Source organism: Benincasa hispida, chromosome 7 (assembly GCF_009727055.1).
Source record: "Benincasa hispida cultivar B227 chromosome 7, ASM972705v1, whole genome shotgun sequence".
NCBI classification, from domain to species: Eukaryota; Viridiplantae; Streptophyta; class Magnoliopsida; order Cucurbitales; family Cucurbitaceae; genus Benincasa; species Benincasa hispida.
Window position 1 is genome coordinate 18,280,021 of NC_052355.1, and position 17,073 is coordinate 18,297,093.

Below are 17,073 nucleotides of genomic sequence, written 5' to 3' on the forward strand. Positions count from 1 at the left end.
ATTATTATTATTATTATTATTATTATTATTGTTATTATTATTATTATGGCAAATATCAATTTATACCCCTAAACTTTGAAGATTGTATCAATTTAACCCTAAACTAAGAATTGTATCAATTTAAGCCTTAAATTTTTGGGATTGTATCAATTTAAATCCTGGACTTTGGGATTTGTATCAATTTAAACCTCAAATTAATAATTATATCAATTTAAACCCTAAACTTTTATAAATATTCAATTTAAACCCTAACATTCATAAGTGTATTTAAATAAAGCATAATGGAGGGTTTAAGTTGATAAAATTATGAAAGTTCAAGGTTTAAATTAATACATTTATAAAAGTTCAGGTTTAAATTGATACAATTATTAGTTTGAGGTTTAAATTAATACAATCCTCAAAGTTCAAAGTTTAAATTGATACAATTATTACTTTAAGATTTAAATTGATACAATACCTAAATTTCAAGGATATAAATTGATATTTGTCATTATTATTATTAAACAATAATAATAATAAAAAATAGCCTGAGGAGGGCTAGGATCGAGACGAGATAAAGATCTATGTTGCAAACTCGAATTAAATCTCTTATTTGACCCCTGTACCCGGTTAAACTCGAATTATTGAGGTGGGGACTTGTGGGAAATTTTTCCATCCCCATGGTTCTAGCCTCCCTTTGATTGTATTTGAATTTTAAGTATTTTGCGATAAAAGTTTCTGTGCTAATATATATACACTTGTATTAGAATTCTTTATTACCACATTATCTATAGCTTAATGTAAATATATTTATGACACGAGTTATAAATAGGTTAAAATATCATTTTAGGTAATGTACTTTATGATTTGTTCCAATTTAGATGGTGTAATTTTAATTATTTAATTTTAATCCATGTAGATTTAATAAATCTTAATTTTAGTCTTTATAATTTTTTCGAAAGAAAAAAAATTAACTACACAGACTAATTTTACTATTTATCAAGTTGATTTCAAGTCAATTTTGGTTTAAGATTTTATAAATACATGGGAATAAAGAATACTTAGGAATAAAATGTTTGGGCATCAAGGATGATAAGTATATCTAGGAACAGAATGTCTGGGAATCAAGGATGACTGTAGATGACTGTGTTCAGTTATGTATGAAAATGAAAATAGGATGTCCGGAAATGTGTTATATTTTATGCAATTATAAAGTATAAAATTAATCAAAATTAATTTCAATAATTAATTTTTGTTTGTTAATTTATTTTTATTACATTAAGTTATTAAATTAATTTTAAACTATTAAAATTTAATTAAATTTATGCACTCACCCTCCAGTTTAATATATTTATTATCAATTAAATTTTTTATATTGCACATTCATATTATCCATTTTTTATTTAAAAATATTGGTAACTAATTTAAATACCTATTTTCTTTCTTCTTTTTTTTATGGCTTTGTTAATTGAAGAGTTAACTAGCTAATTGTTTAATGTCGATTATAAGCCTTATATATATACAAAAGAAATTGATTTTAAACTATCAAACAATGTTTTTAATTAAAAAAAACTATAATTATAGATTAAAACTAGAAGTACAAGTGTACAAGATTGTTTAGTTGAAAAAATTAACTTATTTTATTATTAGTTAATTAATTAATATTTTTTTAATGACTAATTAATAATTTTAATAAATAATTTATGATGTCAATATATATTACCAATAAAAAATAAAGAAATATAATTATGGTTATTCATATTTTTCTTTTAGAAGATTATAGTTTTTCATATTAATTCATAGTAACATAATAAATTATTATAGTAGCATTATTATTAATAAAGCTAATTATATATGGCAAATATAAATTCAATTTAAACATATTTATAAAAATTAAATAAATTAAAGAATATCAAAAAGAAATAAGACAAATAAAATGAAAAAATAAAAAGTAAGAGAGAGAAAAATCACTTAAAATGGAGAAAACCCACGTATTTGAGTGGTTATGAAAACCCTTGAAATAAGATTTTCTCATTTCCGATGTTGAAAACTTGTAACAAATATGGTGATAAAATATCATTTTCTATTTTCTATCTCTTATTCCTATGAACCAAACCGACCATAAATATTTTTCTTATTTTTGATTGGAGTTTTATAAAAACACATCACTTCCTTTGTTGCTTAGTGCAGTCTTTCCTTTCGAAATATGTCTCTATCCTTTTTCCACCACATGATAACATTTAGCATTTTCATGGGTATATTATCTTATTAATGTGTATTAAATTGTTGCTTCAAATGGGATACATTTTTTGGTACTTTGTAACTCAAAAAGCATCTTTATTTTCAATCCATACAAGTAAAAGTCATCCTTCTCTCATGTAATTAATAAAATTGATCCATATACAATAGCTTAATATGAGCATCCCATTTGATTACGTTTGTTTATTGTTGTTTACGTGTATTCTATAATTGTAATGAAATGTAAGCGTATAAAATAAATTTGTAATCAACAAATGCAATCCAAATGTGAAAATTAAAGGTGATCAATTCAATTGCATTTGTTGATTATGTTAGACCCAACAAGTGATTTCGTTACTGTTACCGTTACAAATGTTGTTACAATAAGAGAATTACGAATTTGTCATAGTTACTTTTGTCTTTACAGATACTGTTATCAATTGACCCTAAACATTGATAGTAATAATAATGATAAGAAGATAATGATATAAAACAATGTAAGGTAAACAACTTCAATCTTAATCAAATTACATTTGCAAAATACTTAAATAAACATGTTAAAAAAATAATTCAGTTATGTTTCTGATTGAGATCTATTAAATTGATCCATCAATGGAAGATTACACTTATTTTGATTACGGAATGGTAAACCTGACCTAGTATTTGATTCATTCTAACTAAATTATAAAAAAAGTAAATAAATAACTAAAGCATCTTAGCAACATGTTGTATGATTCATTAATATGAGCACAGTAACACAATTACACAATATCTTAGCAACACACACATATATATACATTTGTGCAAAGGATCTTAGCAAAATATTGATCGATATACAATAATTTAATATGAGCACAATAACACTAATGTCACGTTTACTCCACTAAAAACGTAATGGATCAATGGAAAAAAAAAGTGAATCCCATTTGATTACTTTTAGTGTTCTTTACCATGTTCCGCATTTGTACTGATACATGGACTCCACATCTAAATCTATACTAAAATAGCGCAATCTGATTAATAAATAAATAATACTCAATTCAATTGCGCTTCAAAATTACATTCTATCGCCACCGTTACCGTTATAATTATTATTACGACTACCATTGTTGTTACTGTTACAGCGGAAAAATTATCAATTTTGACATCTTTACTATTGCCGTTACCGTTACGGGTTGACTCTCAGAGGTAAAGATAGAGATAGCAGTAACAATAAATTTGAAAAAATTCATAATTTTAAGTAAATGCAATCAAAATAAATCCAATTACATTTGTGATTCAAACTCATTGCAATTGATTCATCAATAAAATTTCATTACGATTACACCAATTTTCATTACGATTGGATAAACGTGACTTATTATTTGATTAGTTGGAAGCAAAATATAAGAAAATAATAATAATAAAGCATCTTAGCAAAATGTTGTAATTGACAAACTCTTGAGATCAAAGAAAATAGGAGATCAAAATTGTTATTTCCAAAGTAAATACATATCCAAACAAAAATGGAGGTCCTGTTTGTCGGGGGGGAAAAGAAAAAACAAAAAACTCCGCAAAGCAAGAGAAAGCATCTACATTTACACAGAAAGTGCTTCTCAATACAAAGTAGACACATGGTCAATTAGAGGTAAAATACAGAACCAAAAAGTAAGGTAAGAAATGGGGGAAAAAAACACAACCTATATTATATTTTTATAAATATATACAGAAGAAGACCAAAATTTAAACACAAACCAAAAAGAAGGAAAAAGGAAAAACAGAAAACAAAATCATAATACAGCTAAGAAGTGGGCAAATTTTGTTCTTACAGTGCTATAATATGAGGGGTCTCAACTGGTTGGTTTGAAACTTTGAAGCAACTTTTTCCTTTGGAATGTTTGCTGCCAGATTAACATAGAATCAAAGATCTGAATCTTGCCTGCTAGCTAAGCAGAGTTCGTGTAATTCATTGAGTATCCATTCTTCTCCGGTGTGGCCGCCTAATACCAAAACTCTTGTCCCTCCAACCACACAAGTACTATGGCCCCAAGCAAATTTAGGTGGTTGTCCAGGAACGTTGAGAATCCTCCATGACGGCTTCTCCTCGGCCGGATCCAAAAGGAATAGTTGAGAAGGTGAATGTAACCCGGCAATGGAGCCTCCGAAAATGATTATCCTTCCACAAGGCATGCTGACTGCTACATGATCGAGTCTTGGTGGAGGAACCACAGCACTCTGACCGCCAATGCCAGTGAATGCACTGCACTCGAGTTGCCTCCACTGGGGTTCTTCTTCTTCTAAATCTATGGTGTACGCCTCGCCTGATCGTAAACGCAAGTGTCCACTCTTGGCAAGTCCACCAAACATTAGAATCTTTGTCCGCCCATAAACTGAGAGAGAATGTCCCAATCTAGATGGGGGAGTCCCGGATGTGGGAATTTCTCTCCAGGTTGGCTTATCTGTTGTTAGATCCAACAAGTATGTGTCACTGAGAAGCACACCGGCATCTGTGCATCCACCTGAAACAACCAGTTTCGAACCTTCGATCATACAGGAGCTATGCCAGGATCTAGGCAATGGAGGAGCTCCACCAGAGATTTCTTTCCATGTTGGTTGCTGAGCATCCAAATCGAGTACAAACACGTCGTTGAGCAATCCTTGACTGCCACATCCACCAAAAACTACTAACCAAGAACCATTCAAACATGATAGAGTGTGACCCCAACGTCCAGGTGGGGAGGATTTCACACTTACTCTGCGCCACTCGGGATTTGCAGCATCAAGATTGAGAACAAAAGTATCATCCATGGGCTGCATATTGACTCCTTCCCCACCAAATAATACCAGTCGATTACCTGCTGCACAAGCACTAAAGTTGCAGCGTAAGGGCTCCACGGCTCCCCCAACTGTCATTTTTCTCCAACAAACAGCTTCAAGAGTTGTAAGTTCCCTGGCCAAGCGCCCCCAACCGAGTTTCTTTGTCATTTGTTCCAATGTTCCAGTCACTTCTCTTCCCCATGCATTCTGACATACCATCTTCCGTAAATGCTCGTTCTTCGTCAATTGACGAATCCTTCGGCACACTGATCCAACAGACGCAACATCTCGTGGTGTCAAGCGTGATAAAATGTTATGGGCCAAGACTTCATCGGAAAGCTGTAGTATCCCACAGATTTCTTTATGGTGACCAAATGGTGATTGATCAATCAGATGAGCACTTTTGCCTGATAGATTATATTTTATGGCACAATTTTCTTTGAAGACAGGATATGACAACCGATTAAGGTCTATCTTTGTCTCGGAGAACACTTGAATTCCTATAATGTGTGTTACAGTCCCGTCATCATCATGTATGGGTGCAAGCCGTAACCTATTCACCATAGGAGTGCCATCCTTTCTGAAATTGAGGAGCTCACCTTGGAATTCAACACCTTCCTCAAGACATCTTCTGATTTCAGAAACAACCACCGGATCTACCAAAGGGTGACGCCTTTGTGCACGAGGATCTCTATATTGTAAGAACCGACTGAAACAAAAAAAAAATGCCCGTATGAGTTGATAAAATTCTTACAAACAAGTAAAATTACAGAACCATGGGAGTACACTAATAAGTATGAATACTTCATCATACAATAAGAGAGGAAGAGAGAAGTTTGAGTAAATCGCCAAACCGGAATCATTTGATAGTATATAACTCTAGCCTCTACATTTTAATGGGATCAAGTCATACTGAGCATATACTGAAATGCAACTAAAAAGCAACTACATTTGGACTTCAAATATATGGATTAAGGTAAACAAATGGTAACTACCCCCCACCAAGAAAAACTGCACAACACTGATAAACAAATATGAGTGGAAGAGAAAATCAAAGACAGAACTTAACAGGACAAAGTCAGGGGACATATTGCAGTTATCTCCTTAATCAGACTCACCAAAATTTTCCACAGAGCCACCACCTTTTTTTTTTTCTTTTTTTTTTTTGAGAAAAATAAACAGGGAAATCAAAATGTACTCCAAATTTCTTCCCACCTATCTCTATTAACAGGGTACCGATCATAATTTAGACTCAAATCATTCAAATGTGCTTCTTAATCATGTAGTAACTTGTAAGTACAGGAATTCAAACAATCGTTTGCTTAAAGAATCAGCCAGCAAAGAGAAGCCATCCCTAAGAAGCAGAAACATCGCAACAGGCAACACTAACAACACTGATTTCAGAAAAGGAATTCCCACTGAAAAAAGTGAATCAAATCACAACTCAAAAGGGCAGATAAATTCCCTTCACTACAAACGAACAAAACCACAAAACTAATTGCCCCTGGATTAATTCAATTTCAAATCACCTCATCAAGAATCCAAATGTTTCTTCAACCGAAAATTACATTCTAAATTCATCCAGAAACCAACACCTCTGCCTCATATAACATCCAGCAAAAACAACTAAAATAATCACGCAATTGAATCTCGTCATACCAATTCTGGCCGAGGACCTCATCGGCACGGTATCCGGTGAAGATCTCGAAGACTTTGTTGACGTAGATGATTGGGAAATCGGGCTCAAGAGCATCGGAGACGACGAAGGAAGTTGGTGTCATTGGGTAGAAGAAAAGCCCTGGTTTCAATGGAAGCTCACTCACCTGCTCTTCTTCTTCTTCTTCTTCATTACCGAGGTGTTGTTCATCATCATGCTTAGAGCATTTTAGCCTCTTGCCGGAGCTCTGAAGCTCCGGTTCATCATCGTTTTTCGCCATTGGCATTCGCCGCTTTCTTTCTTCCGTCAGAACCTGAAAATGGAAGTGATTGGACAGAGCCTTTGAGATATTTCTTTCCTCCATTGCGGTGAATGGAAACGCCCCTCTCCTACTCAATTATTACAATTTTGCCACTACCAGGATTTATAGTTTAATGTTTTTATTAAAATAATTCGACAATCCGAATAATCTCGACTATCTAATCTAAATTATAAAAATTGGATTAAATTAGTTTTAATTTTGAGTTGGATTGAGTTGAATTTTTTATATTTTTTTCAGGTTAGGTTGGGTCCGAGTTACTCTTTTAAAAATTCAAGTTGATCTAACCTAACCCGAATTTCTAATGCTATTAAAAATATATATATCATAACTTATAAATATTGTAACTCATATATATATTATGATGTTTGTATGAATTTTTGTAGTAGATATCTTGGATTTTGATATTTAATATTTGAGTTTTATGAAATTTTAATTATTAGAATGTTTTATACAAAATTTAAGTATTTTAAGTTAATAAAAAAAAAAAAATAACTCGACAATCCAATCCAACCTAAATTTTAAGGGTTGGGTTGTGTTGGAGACCCTATTTGGGTCATTCGAGTAGCCAACCCGGCTAACCCCAACCCATGAATATCCTTACTAAATCTACAACAATTTTTTTTTTACAATTTTCTTATTATATAATATAATTTAAAATATCATTTTCGTCCCTAATATTTAGGTTTTTCTCAGTTTAATTCTATACTTTCAAATGCTATGCATTAGTTCTAATAGTTTCAATAGATCTTAAATTAATCTTTACCTAGCTACGTCTAGTTTATTGTTTTTTTAAATATATATATATATCATCTATAAGCACTTTCACTCTAAATTTTAGATTATTTAACCACTTTTCTTTTAAAAAATTAAGTTTTAGAGATTAAATTTAATATTTATTAAAAGTATGGAACTAAAAATGGACATTTAAAAAAACAAAATATAAAGTACATAAAACAAAATGGTATAACCTATTATGTTATGTATTATCAAAAGGTTAAATGTCACTTTTGTTAATCAATCTTAATATCTAATTTTTTTTTTAATATAAATTTAATCTTTATACTTACCATCGTTAAATTTTTTTTTTTAAAAAATAATAATATACTTCTTTCTTCTCTAAAATTTGGAAATGTGCATACATTATATCATTTATTAAATAGAAATTACCGTTATTATTGTTAAGTTTAGATAAAAACTTAACTTAAAATTAATGATAGATAAATTTTAAAATTTACTCAAAGTATAAGATTAAGTATACATTTAAAAGGATATAGACGAAAATGAAATAAGCTTTGAAATAAAGAATGTGATGATATTTCAACCAATAAAAAGTTTTTTTTCCAAATTTCATCATTTCAAACTTTATCTATTGAATTTGTCTAATCAAATACTTATTGTGATTTAATTTCTAAAGAATAATCAGGAAATTTGTACGAATGATCTAAAAATTTGGTCCAAAATATCAAATGACCCAAATTAAAAAAAATGTCAAATGATCTTTTGTTGACGTCAAATTCGAGTAAAATTACCAAGATATACTTTTGCACATGTGGAAAAACATCCCGCTCTCGCTCTCTGTCTTGATCCCACTCTCGTTCTCTCTTAGTCTTGGTCTCTTTCACTTTCTTTCGCTCTCTCTCTTCCTTTCCATAGTCGCAAAATAACTCCTCACTCTTGCTCTCGCTCTTGCTCATCGGAATTGGTCGCGTTAGAACTACCCGCATAGAGAAAAAGAAGACACGTAAAGGAGAAGAAGCCGAAGAAGAAGAATACGACGCATAGAGGAAGGAAAAAAAGAGGGAGAAAGATGAGGAACTCAATGCTAGAGAAGAGAAAAAGGAAAAAATATCAAGAAATGAAGGGCAATACCGTAACTCCGTGTGGTCATGATATTAACAAAGAGACATTTGACATTTTTAAAAAAAAAAAATTGGGTCATTTGTCATTTTGGACTTTTAGAATAGGTTTTTTGTGCAATTATTTTGAATACAATGAGTAGATTTAAATTTTGTAATAACATTTTCATTTTATAGAACAACCTTTAATTTATAATAAGATACATCATTATGAGTCTAAGTTATATAAACTCCGAAGGTTTATCTCATTAAATTAAAAAGAATTTGGTTGGATTATCATTTTATAAATAGACAATTATATTAAAATAAATTTTAAAAAATAGAACATATCACGTGATAATAACAACTTGAGTTCTTTTTATTTAAAAAGAACAAAAGAAAAAACAACAGTACTTAGGCCACGTTTACTTATCTATAATCAAAATTGTCGTAATCGTAATGTGTTTAGGGTTTCAATTGTAAAGGGAATGAGATTCATATGATTGATTTTACTACATAGTGATACAATTATTATTATTGTTATTATTATTATTATTATTATTATATATACATCTATTAGTGTTGTTTACTTCTATAGGAAAATGTGATAAAAATGATAAATGATGAAAAATAGTAAAAAAAAAAAAAAAAAGGTATGGGTCCCACATAATAATCAAATGTAATTGAATTGATAACTCTTTTCTCTGCGATAGGATTACATATTTCATAATAGGACCCATATTTCATTACGATTACAAAACACTAGTAAACGACACAATAAACATAATTAAATGGGCCTACTTTCCAAATTACCATTGATGGATTAGGTTTACAATAAAGTGAACATGGTCTTAGATGCATCATCTTTGAGCATCCCACTTTAATCAAACACATAAACAATGAAAGTTTAAAATATTCTTTTAAAAATAATTAAAAAAATTTTATCACGTGACAAATTATGATTGAACAATTAGAAATGATGCAATACACGTGTAGTATAAGATCTACCGAGTATTTTGTTTTTTTAGAAAAACAAATTCATACGTTAAAATAGAATGAAGCTCTTAATAAGCATGGAGGGAACTAGAAAAATGCACAAAAAATTAGTGACAAAATTATTTAAATATTTTTGAAAATTTTTATATGCTAAGAATCGTGATTTCAACCTTATAAAAACTAGTAGTGAAAGATAAATTTTATAATTGATGTTATTTTATATAGTAAAAACATTGACATTAGAATGAACATGGAGACAAAATACGGCTGGGTTGATAATGATATATTGATAAGAGTAATTATTTTAAATGATAAAATTATTAAAAATATATTTAAATAAAGTAAAATATAATGTCTATTAAATATAGCAAAATATAATGCTATTTTTTAATTATTTGAAAACAATTCAATTGATAATAGTATTTGAAGTAAAATATTATATTTTCCTTTTAAAAAAAAGGTTAAAGTATTATATTAGCCGATGTATGAGTGTGATCTTTGAATAATAAATTGAACTTTTGTTTGAATTAAGGTTTAAATTTGAAGATGACTTTGGGTAATTTAATATTTTTAATTATGTCAAAAGGCATCTTGATGATTTCATCAAGTTGGTCACGCTCAAATGAATCCATATTGATATTTTTATATAAAACATATTTGATATAAAAAGATAGGTAAAGGATAATTTAAGACATTGATTAATGGAGTCACCTTGCATAAAGAGTTAATTAATTAATGAAACTATGAATATTTTTTTTTTAAAAAAAAACATAAATGATGACAAGATCGTGTGGGGATGGAAGCTACTCATAAGGGTGGTCTTGGATGTGTATTTTGTTAGTAGACATTCATGATTTCTGGGATGTTATTGGTTTGTAAAAAATTGAGTATGTTAAATAAATTACGGAAGAGGTTTCTTAGACAGTTGTTGCATTGGACGCATGGACGGATTTAGTATGGACTTAGAGAGGCTTGAATCTCCCTCAACTTTATGCTCTTTTTATATATACAGTAAAAAAATCACTAGTTAGTCCAGTATAAATTTACCTTCTAGCCCTTGTTAGACCTAAGTTCAAGTCCTACTCTTTACATTTATTTTTACTAAATTATATAAAGTCTCTGTCAATAAAATTTCTAGATCTGCCACTGATTGAATATGTAAACTAGTTTGTATAACGATGAATGGGGGGATTTTTATATGTCAATGGGAGAATAATTTTTCTTCTTGGGAAATTTAGCTTATCGAGGAGGACAAACGCCTTTTGTTTTCTAGTTAGTGTTATGTGATTTCGTCTGGAGAAAAAATAAAATATTCAAGAATATGCATAAAATTTTGTATGACCCTTAGATAAGCTTACAATTTTAGTTTGAAAAAGAAGGTTTTCTTATGAAGACTAATAGTGCCTATAATACAAAGATGTGTTGGAGTGTTTTTCTCCTTTTCCTTGAAAGTATAAGGTTGAAATGATGGTTTTCTTTAAATCTAGTGGTTCACTTGATTTTCCATTATTTATTTTTATTATTATTATTATTATTATTATTATTATTATTACTACTACTACTACAACAACTACTACTACTTGTTTAGACAACAAACTAAGAGCAAACACTATAATCAACTATTCCTAACTTCATCATCACAAATGAAGAGGAGAATGTTATCAGAAGAAAAAAACATATTTGTAGATCAAAGAAATAACTGAAGAGAAATCCAAAGCTGCTAAGGCATGAATGATTTTTTTCTCCTCTTTAAGGATGTTTTAAAAAAAGAAAGTGTTGACAAAGTTCACAACAAAAATAATGTCCTCAATAGAGAGGTCAATTTTAGAAAAAAGTAGTTTCTTTCTTGGCACAACACACATTTAAAGTATCAAACTCCAACTCACCTCAAACACTTTGCATCACTAACAAGCTCTCTAAGACTACTTCAACTTCTAAAAAGCTAATTCCCGACCTCTTTCAAGAAAACTTACAACCACCTAGGATCGATCTTCCTTCATGGTCTAAATAATCCATCCAAGATCGATAGAAACCACATTCCTTCAACAAATTCAGTATCAACATTCGACTTCCAGCAACCTAGACTTCGGGGACCAGTGCGACACTCGGGGAGGCATTAGGGATTAACCTTAGAATTTTTAATGTAGACTAATATTGGACAAGTCTAAAATAGGGAGAGTGATATGATTTAGAAAACGAAGAAAGAAATGTTTGTGAATAAAAATTGTTTTAGAAAAAGAAAAAAGTATTTATTTTGTATGAAAAAAAGAAATGGCAGATAAGTAATTAATTGGAAAAAGAAGGGTGAAAGAAAAGAAGGAAAGTCCACGTTGGGGAGAGTGGGGAACACGCGTGAGATTGATATTTGGAATTAGAAAATATCTAACATTAAGTGACCATTGATAAGGGGCCACGTCACCATGAAAATCGTTGTCATACAAGATATTTTTCTTTTCTTCCGGTAAGAGGATTTTTTCCGACATGCCTGTGTGGTCCCCAGCCTATGGCGATTGACATGCGATGCTCATTCTCATTGCTCATTGCTCATTCCTCATGCATGAACAAACCTATATTATTTTTAATCTCCGCCCTTCCCCATTTCATGTTATGAATTTAAAAACGTCCTTTTTTTTTTTTTTTTTTTACAATTTAGTCCTTGCCCTTTTGATTATTTATTAGTATAGTCCTTAAGATCTAGTACATAATAATTTAGTGTAATGTTTAGTCTTTATAGTAAAAAGTATTATTAAGAGTTTTTTTTCTAAACAAACAAACCCACATACATTACAAAGTATTATGACTAATAAGGAAAGAAAAATCTTTCAAATAACATAGAAACAATCCCTAACGAGAAACAATCACGCCACAATACACTCGACCCCAAACATCTTATTCACGCCAGTTCATGAGCTACTGTATATAAGAACAGGGCACATGTTGGAAAGAAATGGAACGAGAAGAAGCTACAATCTTCTTAATACCCTCCACATAGGTAGCCACATCCATTTGTACCTTCGTGGTACCTCTGGACATCTGAATAACCATTAAAGAGTCAGACAAACACTAATGTTTGAGATACACTACAAGAAATTTGACCTTTTATGTCGGTTGAAAAAACTAAAAACGGATGTATAATGTCGATTTTTTTTTTTTATAAAAAAAAGCGGATCTTTAATGTCAATTTTAAATTGACATTAAAGATATACTTTAATGGCAGTTTTAAACTGACATTGAAGATATACTTTAGTGGCAGTTTTAAACTGACATTGAAGATCCTCATTTATTTTTTAAGTAATATCCTCTCTCACTTTCATTTTTCTAATAATTTTCTTCTCTCTCCTTTCTCACTTCTCTCCTTCAAACCTTTCTTTGTTGCCTTTGATTTTCGACTTCACCTTCCAAATCCTCGCTGTCCTCAATCGATCATGGGTGAAGAGTTTGTTGCGGTCCATTGTATTGAAATACAGAAACAAAGAGCGAAAGAAACCAGGATCATTAAGCATTCCAATTCCTTAATTTTTACATTAGAATAAGCATGTTCAAAGGGTAATAAGATGTTTTCAAGAAACACATACCTTTGAAGAATTCCTCTCCGGTCCAAGCTGCTCCTCACGAATTCCCAGCTCCAAATCTTCATTGAACCACCAAGAGATCTTCTTTACTATTCTCAACCTTGAATTTGAGTGGTGAAACTCACAATTGAGCTGAATTTGTGAAGGGAAAGGGATGAGTTTTCAGGTGAAGGAGAAGAACTCAATAGGAACTTTTTCCTCTAGTTCTTCAATCTCCTTCCATTTGAATTGCCACAAATTGGAGTGTTTTTATTCTTCAACTACATGCAGAAATCAGTGAATTCAGTCAAAGATACCACAAACTTGAAGATTAAATTGGGATAAATGTGTGAATTATAGAGTTCCACCTACTAGTTAGTGAAACATTGGATTTTTTCACTAAGTGGAAAATTTCAATTTTCAAATACAATTTAAATTTGAATTTTAATTAATTAAAAATTAATTTAAATCAAAATTTCAGAATTCAATGTCTCAAATTGAATTAAATTTGAAAATAAATTTGATTTTAATTAACTAAACATATTTAATTAATTAAATAATAATTTAATAACAAATATTAAATTAATCACACACCTAATTTTAAACATGAATCATATTCATATAATTAATATCTAAATCAATTTTAAATATTATAAACTTTCCAATTTCGTTTAATTTCAATAAATTAAACGTTATATAATTATACAAACCTTAAATTTGAATTTGAACTATTCAAATTCAAACCCTAAATTCAATTTGAACATTTCAAATTGAAATTCAATTTGAACACTGCAAATTGATATCATTCCAAATTCATTCGATTTACTAATTCAAGATGTTCATGTTTTACGAGCTAGTAGAGAGACCTTATGGACCTACAGATTATGAGCTCCAACGATTTGAGATTAATTGGCTAAAACTCTTTAGATCAAATTAATCAATATTCCTTAACTATCAAGTCACACTACTATAGCTCGATAGTTGCACTCTGTTTACTGTAGATATATTTGTGTCCACTTGATTTAACCATAATCAGTAAGAGTCAATCTTTCACAGATTATTTGTAATAACAGTTGGGTCAAATGCTGTTTTACCCTCGAAATTACGTCTTCCTCTTTAAGTTCCTCTGATCCTCTAATAAACAATTGGTTTGTGATCCAATCACTAAACTAGATTCCTCTCGAGCCAATGAGAGGGTGGGGCTGAAGGAAATCAGATTCGCGAGATTTCCATGAGTAGCGAAAGAATGATAATTCCAAATTACAATCATGAATGAACAATACATTTACAGTTGACTTCAAATAAACGGTTATACAATTCATATAGAGAAATTACAGCATGAATAAACTCAAATGAACAAGAGAGGAACTCTACGAACATTTGAAGCCTCGTCTCCATGCTCTGTTGTGCACGAACGCTCGAACAATCAACAACCACGAACATTCGATCTAAATGACCACAACATAGCAATGAACACAGCACGAACACTTCATGCTCGTCCTCAACGATCTCCTCGATATGAACTCCTCTGTAACACGAACGATCTCCACAGCATGACGAACAGTCTCCAGAAAAACTCAACGATGTCGAGTTGAGTTTGACACCACCAACAAGGCTACCTTGGTATTCTCAGGTGAGCATCTAGAGGGTGGGCCTGTTCGGAGTTGGTGTGAGGCAGACGAAGGAGGAAACACCGATTGCGTATACGACTGGGCAAGTGGGAGATGATGGAAACTTATCGTATAGGTCGATACCCAATCGTTTAGATAAAGCTAAGCGATCGTCTAGAAAAAGCTATGCGATCGTTTAACTCGATCTGTCGCCTACAGACTCTACACGATTGTTTACCTTGGGCCAACGATCGTCTAGAAAAACTATGCGATCGTTTAATAAATACTGCACGATCTTTTAGCTTTACTCTGCACGATCGTTTAGCTCACCCAGCCGTCGTTTAGTAAATCCGTATTTACTTGACAACTACGTGAGTTTCTTTTGCGCAGAGAGAAAACTCAAAGACTTTTTCAATCTTTTGTAAAAATTCATTTTCAAAATAGAAAAACCATTTTCCTTTTAAACTCACGGTTACATGATTCAATAATCACCCACTACTTTGGTTATTTAAAAGAAAAAGAATTAATTATCCAATAATTAATATTATTATAAATATAAATGATAACCAACTTATCATACTTTATTTATAACCTATAGTTTTAATATTTCATCTCATGAAACATATAAACCATAGTCCTTTTTCTATTCCATGGTACTTAATGTAAATCTTATTTACATCAATCCTCCACTAGATGTATCTCATACATCAAACCGATCATATCATATATAATCAAAATACCTCTTGTCAATTTGAACATTTCAAATCAACACCAAGAACTGATCCTCAACTGAATCCATTGAACTACCAAGGGGACCTCATGGACCTGTAGCTCGAAGCTCCAACGATACGTGAATAACTGAAGTCATGGGATCCACCATCCGTTAACTACCAGGCACTCCACTAAAGACCAACAGTTGAACTCTCTTTACCACAGATATATTATGTGTCCATCTTAACCAATGAGCAGTGCGACAACCCTTCACAGATCGCTCGTAAGTACAGCTGGGCCAATAACCGTTATGCCCCTATAGTTACATATGTCTCCTTAAGTACCACTGATCCCTCTAATGAACATAAGTCATAGTCTTACTATGACTGAGTCTTCTCTTCCAAAGAGAAGCTGTGGCCACTATATTCAAGCCCCAGAATTAGCCTTAAGGGAACAATCTTTCTACTTATCCCTGCTTCGGGAAAGAAATGAATTCCATCTTGTGGATTGAGTTCCCAGCTCCTAGATCAGACAAGTCCCCAAAAAGATAGGCATGTTGAGTTGGCAATCTGGCCACTCTCACCCATAGTAATCAAAGGACCGCCCTCAAAGGCAGAAGTTTCCAAAACACCCAAGATTGAGGTCGTGTCACCTATGGTCGTTTAGGTGAGATATAAGTCTCAATGACATTATATACAGAGTCTAGTCATCTTGTGGTTCGGTCTTATACAAACTCTTTGTATAGGACACCCCCGCTCACACGTCTCCACATGAATGGTCAGAATCTACCATCTGTAGTAGTTTACAACACTTGCAAACCTCTACAAAGCGGGCCGTATCCGTAGTGTCACCAGGATCAGGTATCTCACCTTAATCCTTATACTATAGACCTATTTAGGTTATCACTTAAGGCATGATCCACTTGTATATCACATATACATGCTTAAGTTCACATAAGATAACCAAAGAGCTTTGTTTATTGGATATGAGTAAATGCCAGAATGAAATAACATCTATTTTATTTATTGAACAATGTGTATCTTTACAAAACAACGTGACTCTAGGAGAATTAGGACACCAATCCCAACTGGAGCCCCTTTGTTCAAGTCCCGGATTCAGCACTTAATTGAACAACCTTTCTCCTATCCCTCAATTGGGTAAGTGTGAATTCTGTCTTGCACCCTATGTCCCTAGCTATCTACCCGATCTTACTCCTGAAATGGGAGGCTTATTGAGCCGACGTTGTTGAGCCAACCCTCACCTATGCAAATCTAAGGATAATCTCAAATAAACAGGAGTTCATAGTTAGCTCATGATTAAGATTGAGTTACCTAGGTCATCTAAGCGAAATAGTCAGTCTTAAATAGTAAACAGCGTT

General features: G+C 31.6%; 1 protein-coding gene across 1 annotated transcript; it reads right to left on the bottom strand.

Moving 5' to 3' along the window:
* Window positions 1–3,672: 3,672 nt before the first annotated feature.
* LOC120081644 (adagio protein 3) lies at window positions 3,673–6,994 on the bottom strand. Its single transcript, XM_039036691.1, has 2 exons — window positions 6,673–6,994; window positions 3,673–5,722 (listed from the first exon to the last, which is right to left on the bottom strand). The coding sequence occupies exons 1-2, from the start codon at window positions 6,954–6,956 to the stop codon at window positions 4,117–4,119; spliced, it is 1,890 nt and encodes a 629-aa protein (XP_038892619.1). The 5' UTR covers window positions 6,957–6,994; the 3' UTR covers window positions 3,673–4,116.
* Window positions 6,995–17,073: the final 10,079 nt, after the last annotated feature.